The 22,777-nt window shown below is 40.6% G+C and overlaps 1 protein-coding gene across 3 annotated transcripts in view; it reads right to left on the bottom strand.

Annotated features, from left to right (window-relative positions):
* Window positions 1-22,777, bottom strand: part of NELL1 (neural EGFL like 1) — a 445,942-nt gene that overhangs the window by 407,524 nt on the left and 15,641 nt on the right. For all 3 annotated transcript variants that reach the window (XM_065402716.1, XM_065402717.1, XM_065402718.1), the window contains exon 3: window positions 7,413-7,563. In XM_065402716.1, coding sequence (XP_065258788.1) covers window positions 7,413-7,563 — 151 coding nt within the window. The remainder of the gene's footprint in view (window positions 1-7,412; window positions 7,564-22,777) is intronic.

The following is a 22,777-nucleotide window of genomic DNA, read 5'->3' as shown; positions in this document are numbered from 1 at the left end:
ACTTTCCATCCACCTTATAGTCCATTCATCCAATCCATACTTCTTTAACTTGCTGGCAAGAATACTGTGGGAGACCATATCAAAAGCTTTGCTAAAGTCAAGGTGTCATAACTATAAAGGGAAGGGTAACAGCTCTCCTGTGTACAGTACTAAAATCCCTCCTGGTCAGAGACTCCAAAATCCTTTTACCTGTAAAGGGTTAAGAAGCTCGGGTAACCTGGCTGACACCTGACCCAAAGGACCAATAAGGGGACAAGATACTTTCACATCTTGGGGGGGCGGAAAGGCTTTTGTGTGTGCTCTTTGTTTTAAGGGGTTGTTCGCTCTTGGGACTGAGAGGGACCAGACATCAATCCAGGTTCTCCCCATCTTTCTAAACAAGTCTCTCTTATTTCAAAATTGTAAGTAAAAGCCAGGCAAGGCGTCTTAGATTTACTTTGTTTTCTCAACTTGTAAATGTACCTTTTACTAGAGTGTTTATCTTTGTTTGCTATACTTTGAACCTAAGACAGAGGAGGGTCCTTTGAGCTCTTTAAGTTTGATTACCCTGTAACGTTATTTTCCATACTGATTTTACAGAGATGATTTTTACCTTTTTCTTTAATTAAAAGCCTTCTTTTTAAGAACCTGATTGATTTCTCCTTGTCTTAAGATCCAAGGGGGTTTGGATCTGTATTCACCAGGAGTTGGTGAAAGGAAGGAGGGGGGGAAGGGTCAATTTCTCCTTGTTTTAAGATCCAAGGGGGTTTGGATCTGTATTCACCAGGAGTTGGTGAAAGGAAGGAGGGGGGAAGGGTCAATTTCTCCTTGTTTAAGATCCAAGGAGTTTGGATCTGTATTCACCAGGAGTTGGTGAAAGGAAGGAGGGGGGAAGGGTCAATTTCTCCTTGTTTAAGATCCAAGGAGTTTGGATCTGTATTCACCAGGGAATTGGTGAAAAGTTTCTAAAAGCTTCCCAGGGTAGGGAATGGTGGCAGCGGACCAGAACTAAGCTGGTAGTTAAGCTTAGAAGTCCTCATGCAGGCCCCTACATTTGTACCCTAAAGTTCAAAGTGGGGATACAGCCTTGACACAAGGTATATCATGTCCACCACTTTCCCCATAACCAGAGAGCCAGTTAACTCATTGTAGAAGGCAATCAGGTTGGTCAGGCATGACTTGCCCTTGGTGAATCCATGTTGACTGTTCCTGATCACCTTCCTCTCCTCCAAGTGCTTCAAAATGGATTCCTTGAGGACCTACTCCATAATTTTTCCAGGGACTGAGGTGTGGCTGACCAGTCTGTAGTTCCCCAGAGTCTCCTTCTTCCCCTTTTTAAAGATGGGCACTATATTTGCCTTTTTTCAATCATCCAGGACCTCCCCCAATCGCCATGAGTTTTCAAAGATAAAGGCTAATGGCTCTGCAATCACATCAGCCAACTCCCTCAGCACCCTCAGATGCACTGCATCCAGCCCCCATGGACTTGTGTATGTCCAGCTTTTCTAAATCATCCTTAACCTGTTCTTTCACCACTAAGGGCTGCTCACCTCCTCCCCATACTGTGCTGCCCAGTTTGTTTTGTAAGCTTTCCTCCCATTTCACGGACCTCTGGGATGCGCTTCACTAGAGATGGAAAAGACCTAGTCACATCTAGTCCTTCCCCCCATTAGTGCAGGACTATCCCTAACAATTCTCTAGGGCTTTGTCCTTCCTAGCTTTAAATGTCTAAAGCAATGGAGCTTCCATCATTTCCATTAGAAGACAATTCTACAGCCCAAAAATTCTCAGCATTCAAAAGTTCTCGGCATTTTCAAGCTTGCTAGCCTATCACCTTACCAGGATACCTTTGGGGAAAGCAGAAAAACAGCACATCTGGGAAGTCATTTTACATATTACACAGTATATTCAGGTGAATTAAATAGAAGTCACAATCAACTACCCTTAACTATAAATATCTCTACTTTATGATCTATACTATAATTTCTAACGTCACAACTTACTATTGCTGGGAAAATCAAAAAAAGTTTGTTAACAAAGTCCTTTAATTGTTGAGGAAAGTCTGTTGCCAGAAGGGCAGATGCAAAGCCGGGTAAGCAGCATGGGTTCCAGGCCATCCAAGGCCACTACTCGTTTGGCTTAAGTAGGCTTAATATGAAAGTCTCTACTAGATCCCTGTGAAATCCAGGGGTTTGTGATAGATAGCACTTCAGAGTCACAAGAGGCCTCACTGGCCCTGTAAGCTACGTTTTGGAGGTTTGGAGAGAAGAAGATTGTGACTAGCAAAGCCCACAAGACGTACCCGAACCACTGGGCCTAACACAGTTTTTCAGTGAAGAAGAAAGGCCATTTGGGGCTAGAGGTCAGCGGAGACTGTTTTCCATTCAAATTTTATTTCATCCATAATTTAGAAGTCAGATTGAAAACCAGCAGATTTACCATTATGTCCAGATAGTTATGTATATACTAGCAGACTGTTCAATTAGACTTAATCTGTGTTAATTAGGTTTTCCATTTTCTGAGTTCCAGATTAACACATCTGGATCATGAAAAACAAACATTAAATCTGCATTACCATTAAGACAATTCAAGAAGATAAATTCATCTGTTACTATTTTATTGTGCCTTCTATATATTATAAAACCCATCAAACAACAACATAGCTTAATACTATTAACTAAGTGTTATAAGGTATCCATTTAAAACAAGTTAACAGCTTATTTCAATTGATGCATCTAGGTAAGTTGTATTCATCTTCCTTCAATAGCCTTTATACTCGTCATTTCATTTTTGCTTAATTTAATTTTGCTATTATTCACAATGACTTAAGAACTGTCTGTTATCTATCTAGTTATTTCTAAAGTAAACATCATACCTTGGAATCGGAGTCCCATGATACTAACATGAACTACATAATGGGAAAATGTGGTGTAAGCAAAGCAACACCTGGTCAATTTCCATATATTGCCCATGCCAATCATCTTAGCTGTGTCCTGAGAAATACCAGCCTTTAAACTGGTCACTAATGTAATCAACTGGTTGGAGGTATGCATACCACTGTCCTCTACTGGGTGGAATCTGACCTATTCAATTGTTTATTAGTGTGCAATAGTTCTAATATTAACTCCATTAACTCAAGTGTTAGGGACCTGAAGATTCAGACTTCTGTAGGCCAGAAGTGGTTTCACTAAAAAGTTAAAAGATACATAAGAACATAAGAACATAAGAAAGGCCGTACTGGGTCAGACCAAAGGTCCATCTAGCCCAATATCTGTCTACCGACAGTGGCCAATGCCAGGTGCCCCAGAGGGAGTGAACCTAACAGGCAATGATCAAGTGATCTCTCTCCTGCCATCCATCTCCATCCTCCATACCATGCAGTTATGACAGTTATTCCCTATTTTATATGTAGGGGAAATCTCAGATACAACTGAGTGGCAACTGTTGGCTATATTTTGGCTTTTTCATAGCCAATCGCTGTATGCAGTTAGCTAATAACTGTGCTGCGTATGCATGTTGCCACAGCTGTTACAGACAGCCATATCATGCTGAAATTCAATGTGGTAGTTTTGCATTCTAGTCTACTGTACACTGAAGACTAGGCAAAGATTAGCCAACTCATTTTATGTAGTATTTCAGCTGCATGAAGGCAATACTGTCTTTATAAGCTCTCCATACCCTTGCTTTCTGAAACTCTCTTTAATACAGCACCTATCTCTGTGGTCTCTAAGTAATGAACAAGGTTTAAAAGTGCAGCAAGGTGTCTAAGAAAGAATCAGCTCAGTTCCCCGACCTGTCCTATGTGTAATTTTGACTCTAGATTACAAAAGTAACATCACGGGGCACAGTGCTAGGAATAGCCCCAGCCCAGCTGCTTCTTCAGCCATCCCCAAGGCAATGCTCTCCTTGCAATGACTATTGTCTTAAAAATGAGGAGCAGCTAAGAACGCTATTGGTAATCAAAATAAAACCACAACAGTAATGATCCAAACAGGGCCGGCTCCAGGTACCGGCTAAGGAAGCAGGTGCTTGGGGCCATACAAAGGGGTGGCACTCCGTCCGCTATTGGGGTGGCACGTCCGGGTCTTCAGCGGGAATTCGGCGGCGGGTCCCTCAGTCCCTCTCTTCCTCTTTGAGCTGCCGCCGAAGTGCCGCCAAAGAGGAAGAGAGGGAGTGAAGGACCCGCCGCCGAACTGCTGCCAAAGAATGGAGCGCGGCGCGATTGAGCTGCCGCCGAAGCGCCAACAATCGTTTTTTTGTTTGTTTCCCTGCCACTTGGGGCGGCAGAAAATCTGGAGCTGGCCCTGAATCCAAAGGTTGACAAAAGCAGCAATTGAAACCCACAGTCTTCTGATCTGTCAAGGGCCTGTGTCCGCTTCAATAACCTTATGACTAATCAAAGCTAAGGACTGGAGTATTATGCCCCAAATCTTTGCTTTATTTTTCCTTCACCAGCCTTAAAAAGTATTTTTTTCCTTTTTCCATCTGTTGAAGAATTGCTACAGTCACCATCGAGCTACAGATTTAAAAACACTGTTCCTATTAACGTCTTAGCTAGGAACTTTAGACATGTAGGGAAGCAGTGCCAGCTCTGTCCTAAGTGATGGACAAATAGCCTAGCAGTAATGCAAAAAGAGCAAGAGAAATATCTGTAGTGATTCGGCTGACATTCATAGTCTTAGCACAATGGAGCCCCAGTCCTGATTCAATCAAGACAAAATTACAGGTAAAAATGCTAATTTCATCATCCTCTGTCACAAGAATCCACTGCTCGATCAGGCCTCGAACTGCAGGGGAGTAACAAGCTGTAAAAAATATCCTCCTCACCCTACTTTAATATACACTTTCTTCCAGTTCCTCTTTGGGAAATTCCACCCACTAAGACTCCCTTACACGTTGGTTTGTGGGTCTGATGAGAACTAACAGTTAGGGTGTCTAAGTGAATGTAAACTGGGGGGTGTCTAACTTACACCACCTTACATGTCATTCTGTATTTGATGCTTAAAATCTAAAGAAAAATTTCTAGTTAATAAAATTATTCATAGGGTTAGCAGCCAGTGGCTATAGAAAGCCAAAGCCTAGCTCTGTCCAACTTCCACCAAAAAGGCAGAGTTACATTAGCATTTAATATAAAGAGTCAGGAAATGCAACATCTGTGTCAGGATATGACAATGCATTAGAGTAACAATACTGTACACAGTGTCTATAATGTGAAGACCTTTGCAAACATTAAATAAAGAAGCTTCACATGACCCCAATAAGGTATGCATGTATTATCATCCCCACTTAAGTAAGTAGGTATAACAAGATTCAATGGCTGGCAGTTGAAGATAGAGTTGAAGATAGATACATTCAAGCTGGAAATAACATTCAAACCTTGAACAGTGAGGCTAGTTATCTATTGGAACAATTTACCAAAAGTTGTGGTGGACTCTCCATCAATGGCAATTTTAAACTCAAGATTGGATGTTTTTCTAAAAGCTATGCTCTGGTTCAAACAAGAATGAATTCACGAGGTCCTATGGCCTGTGTTATTCGAGGACAGACTAAATGATCACACCAGTCCCTTTCAGCCTTAAAAATCTAGGGGAAAAAATAACATTCTCCAGGCTACAAAGAGAGTCTGTAGCAGAGGTGGCAACAGAACCCAGAAGTGCTGATTCCCACTCCCTTCATCTGACCACTTGACACAATGCCTTCTCTCTCTCTCTCTCATATACACACACACACACACATATTTTATATATATATTACATATACATACATACACACACACACACACAAAACCAATGGAATAACTTTGTCATTGGACCTGTTATTTATTAGTTCTACCTCCTTTTTTGGAGAAACTTGAATGTCTGCCATTCTGGTTATGATAGCTGTGACGGGTTCGGTCACAGATACCCCCTTGGGACGGTCACCTTAAACTACCTCTGAGCCCGTTTTCCCTGTCAGCTTGGGACTCCAGAACACTGTCTTGTTGAGCCAGACACGCAAGCCTGCTGCAACACAGATTCAGGGTCTGAACCACATCCCCAAAACTGCAGGCTCTAACCAGGGCCGGCTCCAGCACCAGCTAAGGAAGCAGGTGCTTGGGGCGGCCAATACAAAGGGGCGGCTCTCCATCCGCTATTGGGGCGGCACGTCCGGGTCTTCGGCGGGAATTCGTCGGCAGGTCCCTCAGTCCCTCTCTTCCTCTTTGAGCTGCTGCCAAAGAGGAAGAGAGGGAGTGAAGGACCCACCGCCGAACTGCCGCCGAAGAATGGAGCATGGCGCGATTGAGCTGCCACCAAAGTGCAGCTGATCGTTTTGGATTTTTTCCCCCGCCACTTGGGGTGGCAGAAAACCTGGAGCCGGCCCTGGCTTTAACTGAAAACCACTCAGCAGGTACTCCCATCTCAGCACCCAGACACCCAGCTCCCAATGGTATTCAAACACCAAATAAATCCGTTTTACTCTGCATAAAGCTTATACAGGGTAAACTCATAAATTGTCCACCCTCTATAACACTGATAGAGAGATATGCACAGCTGTTTGCTCCCCCGGGTATTAATTACTTACTCTGGGTTCAATAATAAACAAAAGTGATTTTATTAAGACTAAAAAGTAGGATTTAAGTGGTTCCAAGTAATAACAGACAGAACAAAGTAAGTCACCAAGTAAAATAAAGCAAAAACATGCAAGTAAAGGAAGACAAATCTTTTTGAATTCACACTACATTTATATCTCAGGAAGGGAACATAAAATGCATCACCATCTGGAAGGCATCCAAAGCATAGGTTTCAATAATGGTCTAATTGCTAGACCTCAAAAGAGCAGAAACTATTTAAAATGATACAAAATGAAGTGAAGTAGGAAGCATGGGACTGTGCAATGTATGTAGATTTAACATCCATGAAGAAGTGAAACACATGATGAATAGAGATGACATTACAGGGGCTAGAACTTCTATGGTGTGTTAAACACATGGGGGGTGTGGGGATAGCTCAGTGGTTTGAGCATTGGCCTGCTAAACCAAGGGTTGTGAGTTCAGTCCTTGAGGGGGCCACTTGGGGATCTGGGGCAAAATCTGTACTTGGTCCTGCTAGTGAAGGCAGAGGGCTGGACTCAATGAGCCTTCAGTTCTAGGAGATGGGATATCTCCATTAATTAATTATTATTATTATTATTATTATTATTAACAACCTCGTTGGCTTAAAAGTAACTAAAAGATCAAAAGTAATATGAAGTATTTTACCAAATAAAGTATCCTGCCTCCTTTTGTTTTAACAAAAAATTAGCTGACTGAAATCTATGAAACAGAGACTTTGACTGTCACTTCAGATGTTTCATCAACTACTTTAGCTCAATGTCATGCTAGACCATTAAGTGCAGAGATACTTCTGCTATAGAAGAAAAGTGAAGCTTTCAGCAAAGAAGAGATTTCCTCTTACCTGTGCTCCAACTCTCGGATGGACAGTACAACTCCAGAAGTTGATGCCCGCTGTTGCAGGGTGGCCAGAAACGTGAACTCACTTTTATTCCGAAAGAGTTGAATTAACTTCTCGCTCACGTGGGGCGCTGCATGGATTTCTCTTTCTACATCTAAGAGTTTCATTGACAAGAAGAGAAGGGGAGGGAAAAAACACAATGGCACAGTAAAAATGCTAAGTCTGAAGGATTCAGATTACACTTTTTAACTTTCCTCTCCCCATCAATATTTTTCATTTTCAAGAGTCGCCTACTGCACGCTACAGCTGCATTCATTCAATGTGAAAACCCAAAATGCCATCTCTGTCACTGTGCCCACTTGTCACTTGGACAAGTTCACAATTGGCCAGCCACTGATTTTCTGACAGAAATTTTGACAGGATGCTAAGCAATTTGGGTCTGCTGCGAGCAGATTAAGTTGCTGTAAATAATGTGTGCTGCAGTCAGATAAATAATCTCCTAAATTCCAAGGAATCTCAGGAACTGCCTGCTCCCAATGCCACTTACCAAGCTCCGATTTCAATTTTCCATTGAGTCAGTTACCATCTCTCCACAATATATGTGAGGGACCCTGTCCTTGCACTGTGTAGGGCAGAGATGTATTATTGCTAATAATGCTATATAGCTATGCCTTTGCCCAAAAAAATAAATTCAAGACATGCTTGCAATACACTATCATTTCTGGGATTTCTCAGTTTAAACAAGCAATGTGTGACAGCTCATACAATATTTATTAATCTACACTCTGATCAGGTAGGGCCAGAGATGTTTCAGTCTTGCTAATTCTGCTGCTGTCCATCAGTGGCATGCCTTCCCACTCACCGCTCTTCTTAGACCCAAAGTCACCTCTGTTCTAACGCACCCACTGCTATCTCACCATTTCTTATTGCACACCGATGGTGAATAATAAAAGGGAAGGGAACACTGAAAATCTGTTAAAGGAATGAATCACGCATCATTTCACCCTCCTCTGCTATTTTGTTTTGTCATGTCTTTCATGCTGGCACTTTGTCACACATTTTCGGGGCCTGTGTCACTTTCTTTTCCCAAATGCCATTACCAATTAAAAAGCCAAGTGCTGCTTCTTTGGAAAGGCTTTCTTTGAAGCCAAACATTCTGGCTCAGTTCCTCAACTAGTATAAATCAGAGTAGCACTATTGAAGGATCTGGTCCAGTGTAAGTGCTGTAGGGTAATGGACAAAAAAATGACGAAATTTACAGCATAGAGCCTCACTATAAAGAAGCTAATGTACTGCCATAAAATTATGTTTATTGGACCCAAGAGAACAACAGAAGATGGGCCCAGAAAAAAAATTTGACACCTAAATACCCCTTAACTTTGAAGGAACTCCACTCCATGGAGAGAATCCAAATTCTGTGCTCAAGATTTTTAAACCTGACTAGTGATTTGGGGTACCTCAGTTTTGGGGTGCCCAATCTGAAAAGTCTTAAAGCAGTCAGTTTCAGAACATGCTGTCCACTCCCCCACTCAAAATCCAGCATACTTAAGGTATTTCAAGTGGAGCATCCAAAATCACTAGTCAGGTTTAAAAATCTGGTCCATTGGCTCAAACTCACCCCTAAGATTCACCATACAGACTATTAGTCTGTCTAGTCTTGTATCCTGTCAAAATCATGAAGCTTCAGAAAAAAATCTCTAATATAGCCAGCAAATTCTACACTACCATGGGGGGGGGGAGGGGGGCGGGAATCCTTCCTGTCCACTGTAGGTGACCAGCTTATGACCTTAAACTGGAGATTTGATTATCCATATCATTATCTTAGTTTAGCTTGCATAGCTACAAATGTTATGAATGGTCATAAAATTACCTAGTTCTTTTTAAAACCTAGCTGCAGGGGATATAAATGTGTACATCCAAATGTCAATTAGTGTTCAGCTGCCTCCTTGAGAACATGAGGATATCCTCCATGAAGGTCTTCCATGCTCCCATACCCAATAAATTAACTCAATTCATATTTAATCCATTATAAAAAAAAAGGTATAGAAAGGACAGTTCAATTTTTTTTTAAACCATCAGTCTGCTGATCCAGTCATCAAACTGTGGAGCAAAATGGACATAAAATTAAAGCCAGCACAATTACACCAGGAATTAGTCTGGGCCACTAAGGTGTGAAAAATTCAGTACAAAATCCCAAAACCTTGAAAATAAAAGATTTTTGCTCTTTGATTTGAAGTTTCCAAAATATTTCAATATCATGAAAATCCTGCCAAACAAACAAACAAACAAAAAGAGAATATGACATTCAAACCATTTTTGAAGTTCTTTCAGATAATAATGAATTCACACTAAAAACAATGGTAGTTTTGTAAGGGACATTTTCATTGGCAAATTTCAGAGAATCTTTGCAGAATCCTAAATCTCCAGGTCATTAAATGACCCAGAACAAAATGAGGATATTTACCTCAAGAATGTTTTTTGTTAATCCATATGGTTTGAGTTTCAATACACTGAGCCTTCATTTTAGAAAAACACTTTGAAATGTAATATTATATTCCCGTGTCTTCTAATAGTGCATGAATATGTCATAATCTTATATTTTACTTTCTCTCTTATGCATTCAGCTACTTTTAAAATGAATATACAACATGGATGTAAAATACTACAGTTTTCTAGAATAGTGGCTCAAACCACTGGAACAATATTAATATAGAGTTTTAGACCACTGTTACAGTATATTCTTGAAAAGGGAAAATAACTTGTAAGGGCCAAATCCTGCAAACACTTAGCTACCACGTATATTGTTATTACCATGAATAATCCTACTGACCACTAGCCTTTGTAGTTGAGTGTTTGCAGGAGAAAGCCTTACATTAGCAATTGAACATACTTTCTGACATGGAAAAGATTATGGACACACTTTTTAACATAATTGACATACACTATATTGGAAACAGAGAGCTTATTTTTAAGGGCTGACTGGTAAATATGACTCCCAATCCTGCCATCTGACTCATACAGGTGGACAAATGAGTGTGCTTGTGTACAGTTCTCTCTAGTTCAAGTGGACTTCACACATGTGCAGGGATCCAACTACATGGATCGGATTGCAGGATCTGATCCTATATTGCTAAAAAAAAGAACGTGTATATATTCAGTCCACATGGTTGTCATGTACATCATCTGCTTTTGAGCCGTCTTCTGTGTTTTACCTGATCTCTAGACAAAATGTCATTCAAATGAATTGTAAGTATTGTACGCTCAGAGTTCTATTTTCCGTCAATTTTAACTCGGGGGGGGGGGGACATAGCTGCCCATAGGGGGAAAATAATTTTTACATTATCTATAAAAAATGACTGGCTCCTTGTAATAAAGTGCTATTCTTTTCTTTGTAATATAGAGTATTGTTTTATCTAGTCATCTTCAATGAAATATTACTTCACACTTGAATGATAATGCAACCTCAGCAAAAAACAAAGAGATGAAGATATGACTTTCTCATGCCCTGCTATGTGTTTTTTTAATTTGAAATGTTGGGTGTTTGGGGGTTTCTTTAAACATGTCACCGTGTTTCTCAAATCAAACCTAGGTGAATAAGCAGCTCTGTATATTTATTTGAAAGCACAAATTGGTATCATAAGCCCTCTCTAAGGATCTACTGAGGGAGATTTCTACCTTGAACAAAGCAAAGAAACAGAAGATTCTTTTGTTTAAAAAAATATGGGATTCTAAAATTCTAAAAGGAAATGTCAATATGCTGAGCAACGTTACTTTTTAGCATAAGAGATCACCACTTACTGTCTGAATTAGCAGTATGCATTAACTGCAATTATCAATGGTGTTTAGCATCTTTAAGCACCTCCAAATAAATTTCAAATTGTGGGATTTAGTACGGGTTCGTTCCTGTTTTGCCAAATTCTGGTGAAATCCTCTGAGTTGATGGAGTTGTTGTCAGGGGGTTTAAAGACACAGAGAACATACTAATTAGGAAATGTACCAATACATAATGCGGAATGGTTAAATGTCTGCAGACATTTAACACTTTGTTAAGCTCTGTCTTGACATATACACAGTATAACTAGCTTAATGCCTCTACTGTTCTGTTAGTGTCAAATAAATCTGAAATACTCATCTGTATATTTTATGAAATCCTTCATAATTATTATGGATGCTAATCAGACATATTTGGGCTGCCATCACTTGCCTATTAAGTGAGTGTCAAGTCATTTAAACCCAAAAATGTGGCCTACCTGAAAACTGCTATAAATCTAATAAAGGAAACTACGCACTGAGACGAACACAAAGCCCAAAATACAGAGCCAAATTCAATCTCCACATAGGACCTCATCGGAAAAGCAATGCACAAGAGACCACAACATGCAAGTTATGTTGTTCTTCTTTCAACCTGCGATGCTCACACTCCACAGTTCTTTCATGGCCAGAGACACAGTGGATAGTGGCCCATATGCATAAGCACATATCCTTAATACCCTAAACACCTTTTCCACACTGGAATTGATCATGCTGCTGGCACTGAGTAGTTCTGACAGCCAAAATATAGGTCCACGTAAACAATGTTCCTATAGTGTTACAGTAGGGCCTGGAAGCTGTGCCACTGACTTCAATGGGCAAAGAATCAGACTCTTAATGAGTAGGGGGTGTTCAGATACAGTGATTGGAGAAATTGAGGAGGATAAAGACAGCAAGACAGACAGTATCTGCAATAAGTGCTTGATCCTGTGAGGTGATGAGAGCCCGTGCTCTTTTAAATTAGGTGGAATTAGGGGAGCTCAGCATCTCACAGGCTCAGGCCTTAAAAGCACTTAGGATCCAAATTTGGCCCTCAGCCCATATATTTCTGATGGACCCATCATGGTCTCAACTCTCCCCAGTTCACAGCAACTAAAATATCCTTAAAGCTCTTCCACTTACATACCAGAGGATGTTAAAACCCCCAACAAGGAAGTAAATCAAAAGAGCCAGGTTGGCTTCTGTAAAATGATCCCCAAATAGAAGTGGACAAAATTAGTAGGGAAAGGACAAAAGTGGCTGACACAGTGGAACAAATTATCTGAAGGTGTCATTTCACAACATCAATGCCTGTACTCCATTCAAATCCGTGGTCCCCAGTACTACAAGCAATGGAAGAAATGTGTAACAATTGTGGTCCCAAACCTGCAACTTTAATTCACGTGAACAATCCTTACTCTGGTGAGTAATCTTTCCTCAAACAAACACTCCCACTGGAGTTAATGAGACTACAGGAATTGCTCCTGTGAGTAAAGATGACATGATCTGGTCTTAAATGACTTTCAATAGTTATACTATGTTCTGAAATATCCTGTCTGGGAAAGCACTAAAGCGCCTCTTTCTGATTCGTTTCTTTTTTCAGCGCATGGAGAGTTTATTGCTATACCGCTAACCCCAATCCATTTGGAAGCTGCTTGATTCAATATATTTTCAGTATGGACCATTTATACTCAGACTGCTTGGTGCTCCATTCCATCACGTTCATAAAAGATCTGGATAAGCAAGCAGAAGTTTGCAAAATCAGAGCTTGGGTTTCAATGACTGCCAAACTGGACAGTGAAACTAAAACCTCAAATCTCAGGGTATGTCTACACTACGAAATTAGGTCAATTTTATAGAAGTCGATTTTTTAGAATTAGATTTTATACAGTCTATTGCGTATGTCCACACTAAGCGCTTTAAGTCGGCGGAGTGCATCCTCACTACCGCAGCTAGCATCGATTTACAGAGCGGTGCACTGTGGGTAGCTATCCCACAGTTCCCGCAGTCTCTGCTGCCCATTGGAATTCTGCGTTAAGCTCCCAATGCCTAATGGGGCAAAAACTTTGTCGCAGGTGGTTTGGGGTACGTCCTCAGGTCCCCCCTCCCTCCCTCCTTCCGTGAAAGCAATGACAGACAATCATTTCGCGCCTTTTTTTCCGGGGTCCCGCCGCCGGGTCTGAGCGGCTCAGCCCGCCGGCTCCTGCCAGCCCCACTCAGCTGGCAGACCTCAGTGAGGTCGATCAGGGGTGCCTGGACAGACATGGCTATCCTCCTCTTAGAGCAGCAAATGGGAGTGACTCCAGGTCATTCGTCTCATGGAGATTCAGTCCTGCCTGGAATATCATGCGAGCTGGAGGCTTCTGCCTCAGGCTGCTCTCCCAGCCGGCAGCACCGTGCAGTCGCACCTACCCCAGCCTGCCCCTTGCTCCAATGGCTCATGAAGCCTGGACAGTAGTAAGGAGCAGTTCAACTTGTGGAATGACAAATCCAGAATGAAGGATTACACTCTATGGGCCACGTTAAGATTATTTCAGAGTCCTAGATAACATTTAGTCCCTATAAAAGGCTTCATGAAAATTTTCCCCCGCCCCTAACAAAAACATTAATTTATCAGAGCAGCTGAAAGGAACTCGGGACTATAACTTAGAGAGAGCTTCCATATTATTTAACTCATAATTGATATAATTCAAAGTAAAGTTTCACGGCACGGTCTGTTCTAAGACTAAAAAGGCAGGAGGGGAGTCAGAAAAAGGAACAGTGACCTGTTTCCGCCCGGTTTTGAACCAAGGATGTTTCGCATGTTAGGTGAACGTGATAACCACTACACTACGGGGCTTCTCTTTTTTTGCCACAGACTTTGCCAAATGCACAGGAATGTTTTCTCTAGCTACAGAAGCTACCTAATGCAATGTCTATATCTACAGCCTTCCTGCTCACAAAGCGGTCATGCCCCTGCCTAGGCTGACACAGCACAGAGTGCATGTGACACAGCGACCTGGCTCGGGCAGGATCGCTAGCGAGGCATGATACTTTTGCCATTAAGCAAACACAGCAATTCTTTCCTGCCTCTGCCACTGAATGCCTCCATGCATTACGCTGTGCCCTATCAGTGCGGGAGGACTGCATGAGCTCGGAAAACATGTCATCATGAGTGCATTTTTTTCGTCTTCTAATCTGTGATAACCTCAGGGACGGAGATGATGGGGGAGCGTAGAAACATTCTGGGGGGACTGCATGGTCACCTGCGCTGCTGAGTTCACCACGCTGGCCAAACAGGAAATGAAATTCAAAAGTTCCCGGGGCTTTTCCTGTGTACCTGGCTAGTGCATCTGAGTTCAAAGTGCTGTCCAGAGCGGTCACAATGGAGCACTCTGGGATAGCTCCTGGAGGCCAATACCATCGAATTGCGTCCACACTACACCAAATTCGACCTGGAGATGTCGATTTCAGCACTAATCCCCTTGTCGGGGAGGAGTACAGAAATCGATTTTAAGAGCCCTTTAAGTCGACAAAAATGGCTTTGTCGTGTGGATGGGTGCAGGATTAAATCGATCTAACGCTGCTAAATTCGACCTAAACTCGTAGTGTAGCCCAGGGCTCAGAGAGTACTGGCTTTTAAGCGCAGTGTTCCTTTGTTGCCTATTTTAACTTGTTCACCCCTGCCCACCTTGTAAGAAGATACCATTATTTTGTGCATCAGCAATAAACTTTAAATTTTTAAGTCAACATTCATTTTTATAATTACTTAAAATAGTGAAATCACCCTGTTTGTATTCAGCTTTTCAGATAAGATTAGTTACTTAGCATTGGGACAAGAGACTGGTCAGGCAGGAGTCGTGTTGGACATGTGAATATTAAGCTCAGATCCTTGTTCCCTGGACAGCCACATCTTAGGAGCCCTTGTATCTCTTGGGAGATGACGATGTGACTCATCACAACCCTTTCTATGGGATCCCAAAGCAAAATCCAGCTCACCCCAACACAAGACTTTTAATGGAAGTAGCAAAGGTGGAAATAGAGATGTTTCAGAGGAACATCATCCCTCCTTTCCATTACAAAAAAGCTCCTTAGAAAAGGCAATACTCTCAAAGAGCTGCAAAAGGCTATGCAAGGACAAAAACACCAACCACAGGGATTGTCACCAGTGACGGTTCATTTTGCTGCCAAAAGGAGAAAAGCCTCAGGGAGATATTCTTTCCTACCAAACGTGGGCAAAACCAAGTTGGCTTGGAGTAGTCAAGGGGGGAGAGCCCCATCCCACAGAAAGGTCGATTCTGTCTCCAGGCCGGTGTGTGTATTTTTGTAGTGTTAGTGAAACAATGGGTGGAAGTTTCTATCTTAAATATGAGCTGGAGGGAATCTGCAATGTGCGCCAGACAGAGCTGAGGTGAACAGGTATATATGACCATCCTGATTCCCTAGTGTACTCAGGTTACTATCCCCATACAGCTCTGAGTCAGCACAAAGCAGCTCATGCTATGCAGCATGGAACATGAGCAGTAAGCAGCACATTAGTCTTCATTAGGGCACTCATCACCTAGGGTACCCATCACTGCTTGCTTGCCAACATCGTCTACACCAGTACAGCAGGCACACACATCACAGTCTGCAAACAACCACTTAAAGCAGATTCCCAGCCTACTCACAGGAGAGAACAAAAACTCTTATAAAACCACATTAGTAAAGAGGCCTGACCTGGATGTAATATGTCTTGCCACGTGCATGCCCTTCTTCTAAGCTAAGGGGGAGGTCTCACTAGTGAGAAAAAAGTCTTTTTAAATGCTTTATTGGCATCTGTGTTGCCAGCTCTGCTCAGATTCAATAAACAGTAGGGCATCATGTTCAACAGCACAGCTTTCTAATTTATTATTATTCATTATAAATCACTTTTTACATGTTGCTTCAAACACTGTTTCTCAAGAATAAGATCTGCCTGCACTGAAATGCTCGCTGATTTTAATATGCAAACCTCCTACAGAGATGATGTCTCATTTTAATTATTGTTTCGGTTTAATGGGTTTTCATTAAATTAGAGGATGGAGCAATTACCAGGGTGAGCAGCTAATGTTTCAAAGGTAAGTTCCCATGGCTATACAACAAAGGCAGTTCGAGAAGAGAAGGTGGAAAACAGTCTATTTCTAAATAAACTTTCCTTCTGCATGATGCAAAATTACCCTGACAATTTATCTTACCAGATTTAAACATTCAGGTTTTCCTGTCATTCTGATATGCATACATTTGTAAACTAGTTTATGACTAGGTATCTCTTAACAGTATGAACTTAGTATTTGAAATAAAAAGCCATCTTATTTTAAGGGAAGCTATTTCAAATTCCAAACTCTGAGAAATCAAGATTTTTAGCCACTAAGATATCCGAAAGAGACCACTTATGAAACCATAGTCTCTCCCCAACCAATAATTTAGTTAGTTTAGTGGATTAATGTCTGACTTTTCACCTCTGGGAAATTGGTCTAACTTGAGCACCAGCAAGAATGACCAAAATCATATTAATTAAGTAGCTGTCAGAGAGTCTAAGAGAAATGCCTTTGGTTGCCTCAACAATATTTCAAAACTAAACTACATAAATTTGGCACACTGGGACAAACAGAGCAGTATTTACTCATATGAGACTTGGAAATGAATACGAAGTAAGGAGGAAAAAAAATGCCCACCTCTTTCAGCCCCCACCAATGAAAGGTCCCTGTGGGGGACAGTTGAGACACACTAGTAGAATGCTATGGAGAAGTCTGCATTGCAGGTGCTGGTACTTGTTTAGGTACATAGAGGGCTTCAAATCTCTAGAGCCCTCAATTTCTTTTTCCTCACATGAACTAACATAACAACAACAACAGGGCACTTCAGCAGCAAAAGAATACATACATTCCATCAACTAGAGGACCTGGATAGTATGTTATATTGCAAAATTTATTTGGCCAGAAAATCAGCAGAGGTAGAGGAATCAAGAAGGAATAATAGTGTTCCAGATCAACCACAAGCAATTAACTAATGTGTGGCTCACTGGTATTTTCCTCAGGTAGGTCGGCTTTATTTACCACCCGTTACTTCTGTGTTTCAGAGATTTTAGGTGGCTATTGGGCTTGTCTTTTGAGGCAAGGTTTGTTTTTGTTTGTTTTCCCCAAAGATACTAGCACTGAAATCAAAACTATTTAGGACACGTGCAGTTGTTTGATCTCTTAAACTAAACACCTACTCCTTAGCCAGTGAAAATGCTTGAGAAGTCACAGTACCACTAAAAGCACATCGTCTGCTCTTAAATCATGAGTTAATCAAATTACATGCCTTGTTAGCTAATTAGTTCAGGACTCACTGATTATAAGGTCTTTCCCACTGTTTATCTGTATTGCCCACAAGGTACAGTAGTGTTATCGCTGCAAAAGCTAAATGTTGCAATTATTGTTTTCCAACTTTGCACATGAGTATTTAAAGAGCATTATGGAAACTAGACAGCGCCCTGGCAACACAATCACAAGAAGAACTGTCACCAGAGGCAATGTATGCAACACTGGGAAGAGGCAGTGATTTCTAAGGTTTATTACAGACTTATTATATTTTTCACTGAAATGCTTGTCCGTTTGGGATCTAATTTAGAATATGATAAACATTAATGTCACACTAGAATCATAGACTATCAGGATTGGAAGGGACCTCAGGAGGTCATCTAGTCCAACCCCCTGCTCAAAGCAGGACCAATCCCCAGACAGATTTTTGCCCCAGATCCCTAAATGGCCCCCCTCAAGGACTGAACTCACAACCCTGGGTTTAGCAGGCCAATGCTCAAACCACTGAGCCCTCCCCCCCCAAACAATGAGCCACTGAAAATTCTGTTTCTATTCCGGCTTTTTGCCAAGGCCAACCTGGCACTTCCCCTCATCCCTTTAAAGAACATTTTCAGATAGGGTTGACGTTATGACTTCATAATTTGCTGGCTAACCACGCATGGGTAAGAAACAAAGGAATTGTGTTTTAAAATATCAGCTTATTTTAAGAGCATGTGCTGGCAGGTATAGGCAAAAAAACAACAGAGAATATTTTAAGCAATCAAAAAGTATTCCCATTAGGCCGAACAGCTCGATATTACAGGGAAAGACTATAAATATTGCCCTATACAATGGATGTTACCAACAGGGTGACATCTCCTAAATTAATGGTAATATTTAGTGCTTCTGTAGTGCTTTATGGTTCTAAAATTCAACATGAACACCACAGGAGAAATCCTGCTTGCCTTCCTCAGGTAAGTAGTCACACTGCCTGGGCTTTTCAAATGAATCCAGGGCACCCAATTTCCACTGAAATTGAATAGCAGTTGAGGGGACTAATTGACTTAAGCTCCTTTGTAAATTGTCAGTGGGACCACATGGAATGCAGAATTTGGTATATTGACAGGACAGCCAACTCCTGAATCTTTGAGTCAAGATACGAGCATTCTACCCCTGCCTCTGCCACACACCTACTTAGAATCTTGGGTAAATTGTAATCTTTCTATGATTCAGTTTCCCCATCTGTAAAAGGGAGATTACAATATTTAATGCTGCTTAACATGCATAACAGACGTGGTCTGAGAGGCAAATTCATTCATGATTGTAAAGCACTTTGAACTGCTCAGATAGAAGGCACTATATTATTGTTAATTACAAATAAAGGTATTTTAAAACAAAATATGTTTTTTGAAAAGTAGTAATTCTTTACTTACCTCCCTATGTTCAGAGCTCTGTCTGTCTCCTGATGCAGTTGATGACTGAGGCTTGAGTGAAAGCCATCAAAATCAATAGGCTTTGGCTCAGACCCTTAAGAAGTTAAATTATTTATATTGCTGTAGAGCTTAGTTACCCTAGTCATGGACCAAGGCCACATTCTGTTTTATGTTTGTACAGTGTCTAGCACAAAGACAGCCCTTGCACCAAGGAATTCAGTCCATGGAATTACAACAGGGCTGAATTTGGCCCAACCTCCTTAAGGAATCCATGTCATTGCACTGTATGGTTTGCATTCATTACTGATTTATGCCCCCATGCAATTCCACTGAAGTCAAGAGGATTACAGGTGGTGTCCATCAACACACAGTGTGATCCCCAAGTAGTAAGGCTCAATCCTGTAATTGGATCCGCTCAGTCAGATCCTTGCATTTGCACAAATCTGAACCTCAGTGAACTCATCAACTCTTCCAGCAGATGAAGATCCCTGAACTCAGGCCCAGGCAAACAAAAACCTCACTTTTTTTTATAAATGTATTTATTTTAAAATGTTAAGTCTACACAGGTGTTTTCTTAGGCCCTGATCCAACAAAGCTCTTAATCACATAAGTAGTCCCACTGAAATCAAACAGGATGATTCATATGTTTGAAGTTAAATATGTGCTTTGGTGGATCAGGGCCTTAATGATTTGAGTTTTAAATTATTTTTTTAAAAGCATTTTAGTTCATCTTAAGGAAAATCCAAAACTCTAAGAAATATGCAAAGAATGTGTAGCAAATTATCTATAGAACATGTTTCATAACAATTCTCCTCCTATGATTTCTTCATATAAGAAAATTCACAACACATTACTACTTAAGCAAATGAAATCCTGGATTGCTTTGTTTTATTTAGTAACTGTATTATAGTAGCTTGGAACGTAATATTTGTCAAAGCCCTTTTCTATTGATGTGTAATTTCTGCTGTCAGCCTCTTTACAATTATTTTTTAATTCAATATCATCTGTGTATCTTTGTGGAACACTGTTAAAAGAGACATCCTGAAATAATTTAAAAGCGTGTGTATTAGATGAGTGGGTATACTCTCACACACATTTATAGATTCTTTCAGGATGTATCTTTGTACTACATTCTGCAAAGAAACAAAAAGAATCAAACACAGCCAACACACTTAGTCATTCCCTGTAAGTTGTTATATGAATTATTTGAGAGATTTAAGAATTTTTTAAAATGTCACAATAATCATGGTTTTATCTTTTTACACCATAATTATGATTTGGAGCATTGCTTTTCTTATTTCATCCAAGCACACCACAACTCATGAATAAAATATGACAAGTTTGATAGCATCCATAGCTGTGGGTTCATCCGTAACAGCAAACGTGCTCAGGGTACTAAGAGCTCCCTTTTGCTCTATAAGCCTTTGTTTCTGAAAATAGGCTTTTATTTAAATAGAACTGCCACATGTGTCTCCCTTTTTGCATTTCTCGCCTTTAGCAATAACACCAGCACTGATGTTTACTCTTTAAAAAAAAAAAAAAAAAAAAAAGTACATCTCAAAACAATTAGGACAGTATAAAACTAGAAAGACAGAATATCCCATCTGAAAGCAAGTGATCACAACACATCAAAAACATTAAACGCACTGCCACTAAAAGAACAAAAGGTAACACAGAGGGGCACGACTTCTAAATATGAGGCAGTACAAAACAAATGTTAATTTCATACTGGCTTCATAATTAATTACACAAAGGTAATCTTTAACTATTTCCTTCCTCCTCCCCTCCCCACTACTTCTCACGAAGACAACTAATGCCTTCCCAAAGTCCTGCCTCCAGGACTAGCCCTGTACGCTCTTGGAAAGCAACACTCCAGATAAAGTACAGCATATCAGGTTTGCAAATCATGGGCATTTATCAAATAATTCTAGAAGTGTCACATTTCCAAGCAGCATAATGAGCACCTGTGTAGATCTCCACAGAACATGAAAAATCATGACACACAAAAAATTCTCTTCCCACAAATCTTGGCTTGCTTGTTTATTCCCGCCCCTCCCTCCCCCCAAGAGCTTTGATTTCGGAGTACACATTATTACATTTGTATGATAAAACAAATGGGAGAGAGGCATTTCTGTGTTTCAATTGTTCGTGACTGGACAATGATTATTTGACATTTGAGATCCAATCCTGCATTCTTTGCACATCCAAAGCTCCCTTTGATTTCACTCAGAGTGTGGGTATTCAAGAAATTCAAGATCTGAAAAGCACAAGAACTAAGCTTAATAAATGTAACAGTGGGAACATCAAAACTTGTCTATATTAGGACCAAGGGCCTGCTCCCATTGAAGTCAATAAGAAAATTCCTAGCTTCAAAGAGCAGTTTCCTGTAAATGCAGGGAGGGAGGGACTTGATAGACTAATATGGCTGTAAGTATTATGATCCTAGGTTATCTTTTTCTAGCTCAAAGGATCAATGGGATATTCATCTGTAACTATAAAAGAAATGCAGGAAAAAAGTAACAGCACCTTTTGGAAAGCCAAAAAGCAGATGCTCAACTACAGTTTTGGTTGCTTCAGTACATAGTGATGTGGAACTCTCTCATATACTTCTGGGAATTACAGAACTAACTAGCAGGTGCCTAATAATTCTATGTTTTTGTAATTTCTGAGACACTACATTTTGTCACATTGCTTTGCCTTTGTGTCCTATTACACAATGTTGCATCATGCCATAAGCCAACACATGACATGATCACCTAACATTAGGTGTGTCAGAAATAAAAAATAAAGTTCTTTTCCCTACCTCACATAGTGAACAATCTATTGCATCTGGTGGCAAGACTAATCTGCATTTTTAGCAACTAAGCAATATGTTGAGGCCTCAAAAGTAGCATCTAATTTTTATTCCGTGCAGGTACTTCAAGATAGCAGGCTCCCCCCTCCCCCCAAGAAAGTACCCATGTCTAGTTACCATATTATGCTTGGATTATAGCATAATCTGTTAAAGATACATAATGGTTTTTAACTATTTTTATCTATATAATTGTTTTAAAGAAACACTGTCAACTTAGCTTTTGTCTACGATATTGCTCTTCTTTTGGAAGTGATTAAACAAAACGGGAGGTGAGTAGAACTGTTTCCATCAACTTGATTTAAATAAATTTCCATTAAAATGAATTTTCGACTGTTAACAGTCCCCTTCAGTGTTTTGAGCCCAAATACAAAGGTGTTTGTTGTGGGTGCTAGTGCACAAGAACAAAAGTGAAATCAACCACCTCATTGCCCAGGCTGAGAGCCTGACTCTTCAAGCCTCTCTCATGCTTTGTAGTACTAAGGGCTCACTTACACATGACAATTAACCTGGAATAAAACAGAGTGGGAATTTAAAGCAGATTAACTACTCTAGATGAACTGCATGTGTAGACACTCAAAGTTCTCTTATTCTGAAATAAGATCCCCCAAATATGGAGTTAATCAGGAATAGCTATTCTGGAATAATTCCCCATGTAGACAACCCCTTACTTACCCAGCAGTAATGGGTCCAATTCTGTTTTGACTTATATTGGTGTCAATCAAGTTACGTCAATGGAGATACATAGGTGTAAAACTAAGAAACAGGCCCATTAGAACTATTTGCCCAAGTAAGTATTATTCATTGGGCAATATTCACCCCTATGCAGAGGGCAAGCCCAAGGTTGATGAGTCTCTAAAGTCCCAGTTACAACCCGTCTAAGCATACATAGAACTTCAGTAGCATATATGCCTGCTCCTCTGTATGGGGATGAACTTCAGCAAGCGAAGAGCAAACAGTATAAACAAAGAGAAGTACAAGTAACTCCTCACTTAACGTCCTCCCAGTTAATGT

Source organism: Emys orbicularis, chromosome 4, assembly GCF_028017835.1.
Source record: "Emys orbicularis isolate rEmyOrb1 chromosome 4, rEmyOrb1.hap1, whole genome shotgun sequence".
Lineage (NCBI taxonomy): Eukaryota > Metazoa > Chordata > Testudines > Emydidae > Emys > Emys orbicularis.
The sequence above is the reverse complement of the archived record's forward strand: the minus strand, read 5'-3'. Positions and strand labels throughout refer to the sequence as shown.